This window comes from Lindgomyces ingoldianus (genome assembly GCF_010093535.1).
Source record: "Lindgomyces ingoldianus strain ATCC 200398 unplaced genomic scaffold BDR25scaffold_7, whole genome shotgun sequence".
NCBI lineage: Eukaryota > Fungi > Ascomycota > Dothideomycetes > Pleosporales > Lindgomycetaceae > Lindgomyces > Lindgomyces ingoldianus.
The window spans coordinates 345,766-354,292 of NW_022985168.1; the positions used below are offsets into that span (position 1 = coordinate 345,766).

General features: G+C 44.7%; 3 protein-coding genes across 3 annotated transcripts; 2 read left to right on the forward strand and 1 right to left on the reverse strand.

The window, feature by feature from the left end:
• Nucleotides 1-446: 446 nt before the first annotated feature.
• BDR25DRAFT_385563 (uncharacterized protein) lies at nt 447-2,567 on the forward strand (the record flags this gene model as incomplete). The annotated part of the gene is made up of 3 exons (XM_033697946.1): nt 447-2,115; nt 2,164-2,431; nt 2,483-2,567. 3 exons carry the CDS (start codon nt 447-449, stop codon nt 2,565-2,567), a joined length of 2,022 nt encoding a protein of 673 aa, XP_033550934.1.
• A 469-nt stretch (nt 2,568-3,036) lies between these two features.
• BDR25DRAFT_255718 (beta-lactamase/transpeptidase-like protein) lies at nt 3,037-4,565 on the reverse strand. Its single transcript, XM_033686370.1, has 3 exons — nt 4,370-4,565; nt 3,314-4,320; nt 3,037-3,251 (listed from the first exon to the last, which is right to left on the reverse strand). The coding sequence occupies exons 1-3, from the start codon at nt 4,452-4,454 to the stop codon at nt 3,126-3,128; spliced, it is 1,218 nt and encodes a 405-aa protein (XP_033550935.1). The 5' UTR covers nt 4,455-4,565; the 3' UTR covers nt 3,037-3,125.
• A 4-nt stretch (nt 4,566-4,569) lies between these two features.
• BDR25DRAFT_351638 (uncharacterized protein) lies at nt 4,570-7,201 on the forward strand (the record flags this gene model as incomplete). The annotated part of the gene is made up of 15 exons (XM_033694885.1): nt 4,570-4,588; nt 4,619-4,655; nt 4,695-4,870; nt 4,984-5,103; nt 5,171-5,191; nt 5,269-5,353; nt 5,568-5,783; nt 5,822-5,854; nt 5,912-5,966; nt 6,015-6,095; nt 6,149-6,662; nt 6,713-6,743; nt 6,796-6,888; nt 6,917-6,983; nt 7,031-7,201. 15 exons carry the CDS (start codon nt 4,570-4,572, stop codon nt 7,199-7,201), a joined length of 1,719 nt encoding a protein of 572 aa, XP_033550936.1.
• Nucleotides 7,202-8,527: the final 1,326 nt, after the last annotated feature.

The following is an 8,527-nucleotide window of genomic DNA, read 5'->3' on the forward strand; positions in this document are numbered from 1 at the left end:
TGAGCACACCGCTTGATAGAAGTGTTGCGGCGGGTTCCCGCATGATGCCATCGCAAGGTTTGGAGAGGGCTGTCCGGAACTGGCTTTGGGGAATTTCATCATTCCCAATCTCGAAGTTCATGTGGGTGGAAGAAGTTAGGGAGGAAGCAAGTAAGGTGGAAGTGGGTCACACCATCAAGTGGTGTCGTCATGGCAACGCGACGCGTCCAACCTAAAAATTACCCATCTTCCCTCCCTAAAATCACTGCGTTACACCTGGAGAAGAAGAGAAAGAACGTTCACCTCAAATCGAGCACCAACCCAAAGTGGCGGGTCGCACCTTCACTGCGGTTAACAGCAACGGAGCAAGTATATTTTCCTTCCACTATCAATCCCCTGGGCCAACCTGTTCCTGGTTAGCATTTCCTTTCATTTGGCGTACGTTCTATCTTCATCCACTGTCCGCCATGCCCGCCTCCTCAGTAAGAGACGAGGAATATGTCACTGTATTTCACGGACCGGTCACAGCAGAGGGTAAACCACTCACATCAAGAACCCTATTTCATCATTTCTCTAGAGTTGTCGAGCAGGTGCACGTTCAAAACGGCTATTGGCGCTTCCAATCAGAAGGAGACGGTCGCGATGATGCTCGAGCTTTCTGCAAAGGACTGCAGAGCGCCGAGGAAGTCATCTTAAGTGAGATGCTCGGCATGGGCTCTCACGACGATATAGAGCTACGATGGATATCTGGAAAATCAGACTCATATCGCATCGCTCGCCGGGGAACTGCAAAGCAGCACCTTCGGGCGATTTTGGAGGAGCGAAGGATTCTCGGACTGCCAGACCTAGGTGAACAAGAGGTCCCTGTATATCCTATTGATCGCGAGCGCAAGTTATCTCAACTTCGGACCGGGAAGCATCGCAAGCAACAGTCCACCTGGGAGAAGACTTCTGCGGAGCCTTCGGCTAACGGAAAATCGAACCACTTGACCTCACTAGAATTAAGGTTAGGAAGTCGATCGCGCACCGATGCCCTAGCATCACCGACTATTCTCTCCACACAATCTTCACCAGATAGAAACCGACATATGAGTTTGCGATTGGCCAACACTGTGTCCCTTTCTCCGGCACTGCAGCCTAGGGTAATTAGCAGCAATGTCCAGGCTCGAGCTAGTCAAGCACTTAGGAGTTCTAGTCATGGGACTGTACCGCAACCAGATACAAATATGACAGACTTTCAGAGTGCGATAGAGCACCACGAAATTCACAGTCGTCGGTCAGGGTTAGATGGTAAAAGTCTTGCGAAGACGCCAACACGATCCGTTGCGCTCATATCTCACTCAAAGCCTCCCCCAGATCGAAATGATTCAGCGTCCTCCGACCAGACTCAGACACAACCCTATGATTCCAGTTCGAGCGAGGAGGCACAACGTCAAGCTAGTACACTCTATCGTTCACCCAATCGACGAGACATGATCCAACAAGATGTCTCTTCAATCTTTATGAGACCGGCTAGCGATGAGGAAGTGAAGACTGACAAGACGACTAGATATGGGGCGACAAGTGTCAGCAAAACCAGCGTCCAAGAAGTACGTTATCTACACCCAAGGTGTAGCGTGGCTGGTCCGTATTCGAGAGGCACACCTCCTGCTTCTGGTCTTGTAATCAAGGCGCAAAGCAGCACAATGGACACGCCAGCTGTAGGGGAGGAGAAGCAGGCCCTGGGGCTTCACGATATTTTTGACTCGGACTCCGATGAGTCCACCGCGATCTTCATGGCCAACGAAAAAGAAAAGAAAGCAGTTGCTTCGCAGGCTAGCACCACTGCCCCTGAACTCAACACCTCAGATTTCAGTATGATTATAAACGATATTCATGCTAACCACACTTCGCCTTCAGACCTGGCAAATTCCAAGGAGAATTCACAAGCCAGCGATAAAGGCCAGGAGACTGCGACTTCCCTAATTATTGACTTAACAGATGGCGACTCAGTCACTGGATATGTTGCTCCTTGTGACCCCCCTATTCTCAAAAAAGAGACGCCTTTCGGTTTGAGCGATATCTTATCCAGCACGCTATTACTGTGCATGGAATGCGATCAACTTCAAAGTCACCAGTCAGACTGTCACATAGGCAGTAAGTTCCTCCCCAACTCTCTAAATCAGAACCACTAAAATTAGACAGGTGTGCAATTCCAGCCCCTGGTAGAATTAAACATGCTCCAGCTTCGAAGTATTGCGGACGCCGTCGAACGCAACGATCCTGAGCCTTGGCGGGAACACCAAGGACCACCAAGAACGCCCTCTCCAGACCCCGATAGGATAAACGACCTAGCGGAGATAGCGAGGGACCTTGGAGCGAGGGATGACCCGGATTTGAAAGATTTACCAGACAGTATGCTGCTCCTGATGTGGTCGCTGAAGAATGCGCCGGGTGCAAAAGTCCTCAGACAGTGAGTGAACGGCGAACTTTTTTTGACACCCATTTTAACGATTTAATGCAGTGGTCAAGATGGCGAAAATTACGAGGAACACTGCAGTCAAGAGGAAATGGAGGAAATGGAGACTCGAATGAGGAGAGCAGCATAGGCCAATGGCCAACAGAGCCACGACAATCTCGGCGATGGGCACCACGATAAAGGCTCAGGTATTAGTTTAGGCTAATAGGCAATGATGGTGGGCAAGGTCCACTGACACCTTACAATATATATATAGACTTATGCTATACCCCAGTAACATCGTCGACTTAGAGTGCAATGCATGATAACGAATATGCGACCATTGAACCTAACAACAGCAAGATCTACGAGTAACACTATCAATACGAATTGCTAACATTCAAACAGTGAATGGGGCGTTTCTGTGTGGAAAGGGCTAGCCTCTGAGTAATCGATTGAGGGTAACAATTAGATACTGCAATTAAGCTGATGCTCTATGTATTACGAGAGCAATGTTTAGAGTTTCGAACCTACCACGGGAAAGAAATCCTAGCGTCAAGCAAGAGCAAATTTATAGGTAGCTGTGACTAAATTGTGAATCCTGTCAACCATCTCCTCCCCCGAGACCTCCTCCAAGGAAACTCTATCCTACCTTTTGTGCAACCTATCCAGCCCATTCCTCCGTGAACAGACCCGCACATTTGAATTTTTAGCTTTTGTATCTCTCATACATTGCATCTTCAAACATTCGGGTAAAGCCCGCACACTTAGCATCCCCAGGTGGAACAACTTGGCCTGCATATAGACCAGCAAGTCCCGTCTTACGGTCGCAGAACTAAATACCAGTCAGGAGAGACTCATTTTCTTCCAATCCATGAAGGATAACAGGCAACTTACCCAGATCAGGTTCGGCACCCCACCCCACATCAACGTCCCCTCCTTCATTCCCTTTCCTCCAGGCGCATCGCCGCACAAAAACAAGCCTCCTAACGCATAATCTTTCCTCACTTCTTGTGATATACCACCCATTGCATTATTGGCTTCCGCGTTCTGCATGAACGCGTTCAAGGTATCAGAACCTCCCTTGCTGAGATATGGAGTGAACAAAAGTTCAACCGTCTCCTTCTTTAGGATCTTCTCATTCTCGTCGGTAGCTAGTACGCCCTGGAGAATCTTGATGTACTCTTCAGCGGAAGAGAAAACGCCCTGTCCACCCATGCAATCTTCCACTTCGTTCTTTTCCCCATCTTGATATGGCTGCCTTTCGTTGGTGTAGACGATTTTCCCGGACTCAGGGTCGCGCTTGTTCATGTCTGCCATGTGAGCCTTCAGATCTGGACGAGAGGCTAGGAAGAAGGTCATGTTCCTAACCCCAAGCGGCTCCCAAAGGTGCTTCTTCATGTAATCCTGTAATGACATCTTTGAAACACGCTCAACGAGTAGCCCGGCATAGTCGATACCAGGTCCGTAGGCCCAACTCGTTCCAGGTTCAAACACGAGGGGTAACCGGCCAAACCGGGTTAGGAGTTTAGAATCCGTTGCTGGGACGAGATTGTGGTATTTCAGCCATCCAGCTGCAAGTGGATGCATGGAGTCATAGGTCAGCCCGCTTGAATGTGTCAAGAGTAATTTCAAAGAGATGGGATTCTTGTGTGGGACTTCAATTGGTTTACCAGTGTCATCAAATCCAGTGAGTACGGGCTGGTCCCTGAGTTCGGGGATGATGTCGTAGATGGGTCCATCCAGGGAGAGCAGACCACGTTCGACAAGTTGCATGGCACAAATTGAAGTCATAAGCTTGGTGCATGAGGCAATCCACATAACGCTGTTCAATTGCAAGGGAGATTGGTCTCCACCGGGTTGGATGGAGCGTTTACCGAAGGTCTTCGCATACTTGAAGGAACCTAGCATGGGTAAGCGCGAGAAGGGAAGAGTTCAGATGCGTAGCTATACCATCACGATTGACAGCTTGTAAGACACAGCCCGGGATGTCAAGATCCTCACACGCTTTCTTGATAACCTGCTCAAGGTCTTCCATGACTCAATGCAGTGCTATAAAAAGTAGGCTCGTTTTCGTCACTGCTCAGCTCGAGCCCGTCTGAATATTGCTAAATTGAAAGGGTTAGAAGTGAGACCCAAGATAGGGTTTTAACATGGAGGTTGAAATAAACGGTGAGGGGTCTTGCGGACCGATGTAACAAGGTGCGACTTATCCTTCGGGATTCCTCCGAGTCAGATTGTCAGAAAGAATTAGGCAACAACCAACGCAGGACTCCAGACTCTCTACACACTCAATTCAGACACTTGCTCGTTCACTTGAGACTAGGAGGCTCGTTAGTGTTAGAGCTGTCTCGGTACCTAGGTATCGCGGAGTGGGGATTCATTCGCTAGTCCATAAATACATTTGCCGGTTTGATCAAGCGGCGGATAAAATGGCGGCAACACCACGACTAAGTAAATTCTCTATCTTCTCTAATTAGACTTGCGAGCGTGTGTTTTTAATAGACATATCTAAGCACAGAAGGGCCGCGGAATCAAACACGAAATAATGTAATTTAAGTTCGAAGGCTCTACAACGGGCCGCCCAATCAATCATGGGTTTGGCGTCCCAACATACTATATCAACCACATAGCTCCTCGGGTCCTCAGTCCACAATACATCACTTCCCTTATAACTCATCTCCTCTGTAAGGCTACATGTAAAGTAAAGTAGCGGAGTATCCGGTCCGTTTTATGAAGGATTGATTGGTCGAGGTGTTGAATCGTCCAAACCACGTCGAACTTTCGAATTGAATAAATTAGATAATTGAGAAGAATTCCCTCTCTCAAACCTTGTCACAAACTCCATTTAGCAAACCAACTCAAGATCACCCTCGTTGTCTCTGCATCCTCGCAAGTGGTCAAATTCGTGTCTTCGTTTGGAAAGGTGCTGGGCCAGTCATGGTATAAGTTGCTAGTTGTACAGTAATTGACGATTAAGGCTATTCAACTCTAGAAGAACTCACCTGGCTACAGCACAAGGTAGTGAGCAGCAAGCTTTTAGACCTTAATCCTGCGTCTACAGAGATCTATAATCTCAGCTCTCTTAACTAGAGTACGGCGTACTTTAGTTGAATTGTACTACTCGTACAGATCACGTGAGCTGTAACAGTTCAGATACGTTTACCTACCTCTCCTCCTCCCTGGGGTACGAACGTACACAAATCTCACCCGCACAGGCCTCAAAATCGCCCAATCGTACAGTACTACGCCTCGTTGGAAGCACTGAAGCTGCGTACGCCATCGGCGTCTTCTCTTTCTTCTCACACCACAATCACCACTCCACTTCCTCAAATGTAGCAATCACAGGCTTGATCTTCCCTACACCGTAGATGATCGCGTCAGACACTCCTGAATTTCCGTAAGAGTCGCTGTGCTATTTTCGATATTCATTTTCTCGTGTTCTCTAGTTGCGGCGAATTGAACATGCTACTACCCTGCGGGATTGGAGAATAGAGGTCAAGCCTGCTTCCCTGATGCTCTTGTCTCTGCTTGCTGCGGCTCTGGCTTCGTCTGCTTAAGCAATGGACTCTGTATTCCAAGACCTGATGATCGAAAGGGATATCAGTACAAGACTACGAAAGCGGGTGTACGGATTCTTCTTGGAACTCGTCTTCCTATCCTCGATTCTGCGTCTCACGTAGGTAAAGCCATTCCTCCTCGGGGGCAACTAATTTATCCGCAGAGGACGAGAATCTCGATGCAGGTGAAGGATTGCAGAGCTGTTCTGGAGGGGACGATCGCTACTGCTGTAACAAGGATTATGACTGTTGCTCCAACTCAACCAACATCTTCACACTTGATGTTGCAAACATCGTCACCACCATTCCCTATGGCAGTTCCCGCTCTACATCTGCCCCTTCCACAGCCGCAACGCCAACCTCTACGGGATCAGGAGGTAGCAGTAGCGCAGTGGCCATTGGCGCTGGAGTCGGTGCTGGTGTCGTGGGATTCCTTGTTATTCTCCTGGCCATATTCCTCATTTTAAGACGAAAGCGGAGCAAAATGAATGGCTCGGGGCAACTGGTATCATCCAATATCGAGGTAGATGGTCGATTACACCAAGCTACCAACTCAAATGAACAGTTCGCGATTCCGAACGAGCTTGAGCTTTCTGGAGAGAAGTGTGGACATATCCCAAAACATCCGATAGAAATGTCAGAAAAACCGATATATGAGATAGGGAGACCGCGCTCTCCTTTGCCTAGTATAGAAAGGCATATTAAACAGAACCAACACCCGGGGAGATACTCCAAGGAATATTAGGCCTATCATATGAAGTAGATGGGTAAGCACGGTGTTTCCGGTATGTCCATTTGGAACTGAAAACCATTTTGTAGGAATTTGGGTCATGCAACCTCCGCCCACGATGCCCTCTGCCGTCGCAAGATCATGTCAATGTTAATTGCTACGGCAGACGAAAGACGGACAGAGTTCTTCTGAATGAAAACCGAACCTGAGTCACAAAGACAAACAGATCGCAACACAAGACCGACATGCAAAGTACAACATGTTAGCACCTCATGGAGTACCATCAGGGTACATTTAACCTATCAACCCTCCTGTTAGATGTAGGAGCAACACTCAGATGATGTACCGTTATGTCCCAATCAGAGGCAGCTAATGTTCAAGAAAAGCAGAGTGATCAGTATCAGCTTACGTACTAGCTATGGAGCTAAAGAGGCTTGGAATAGGATGCTGTGCTCCGCTAATGTTTCCCAAGATTGTAAGATACGGGTGGAATAATCCAGAGCGTTAAAGTTACGAGCAGGTATTAGCCTTCCTTTTCAGAAGCTTAGATGACATAATCAGGCGTCTTGCTTAGCGCACAGGCCAGCATCTAATATATGTCTACTAATTGCCTCTCTTACTTCTTTACTTAACTATAAAACTTTAACAAAGGGCTCTATGTTAATAATAAGTAAGAGTAAGTATATATAACTAGTCTAATACTAGCAGATAATAAAATACAACTAACATTAGACAGTAAACAGGCCTAACGCTCTCTACCTAAGCCTTAGTAATCTTAATAGTAAGGAAACTAAAAAAGCTAAGTTTAGTAAAGTAACTACTAACTTCTAATAATAATCTAGCTATATACTATAGAATTGTTCTAGATGCTAATGTTTTTAAGCGCTCTAATTTACACGCACTAAGTTTACTAGTAAGAAACTTTTAAAACTAGTAACTTTAATAGCTAATTCTAATAAAATAAACACAGATAATGTTTATAATAACTAAGTAGTAAATAATAATAACTATCTAAGTAATAGTTACCTATTATAGTTTAGTCTAAGTAACAAAAAACTACAAGATAATAATAATAATATAAATAAAAAAAATACTACTAAAAGTAATAGTAATAATAAAGCTAGTAACAGTAAAAGTAGAAATATTAAAAAAAGTAGTAATAGTAATAATAGTAAAGCGTAAAAAAACTACTAAAATTAGCTAAATACTAGCATAAACTAAAAATTAGAGTATGCTTTTATATTCTAGAAGCTGCTTTAATTAGCTAGAGAAAACCTAATGTAGAAACAGAATCTAATAGGTTTCTTTCTGCCTAAATTTAAATAGCAGTTACTAAGAGATTTTACACAACACTAAACCTCTACTAAATCTAGCTACACTTTGCCTACTTAAACTAATCCTTTCTATAAATCTAAGAATACAGCCTTATTTAAATATAATCTGTCTAAAAAATAAAGAATTATTATAGTTAATAGTAAAAAGGTTATTTAAAATAACTACTAGACTAACTTAGTAGCAAATAGTTAGATTATTTAAAATAAAAAGACATTCTTTAATGCATTTTATAAATTACACTAGTTTTTATAAAATTAGCTAGTATACTTTTAACTATAAGTAGATAAGCACAGTAATAGCATTACTATGTTTCTAAATATAGATAAATTATAAAGCGCTAAGGCTATTTAGGTGTTTATAGTAGAGGCTAAGCAGATTTCTTATAAACAATGCGCAGCATTTAGTAGAAAATTCCTAATATATGTTACTATTTAAGGCTTTCTTAAAAGTTTATACATATGCTACTATTATAAAGGTAAAAAGGCT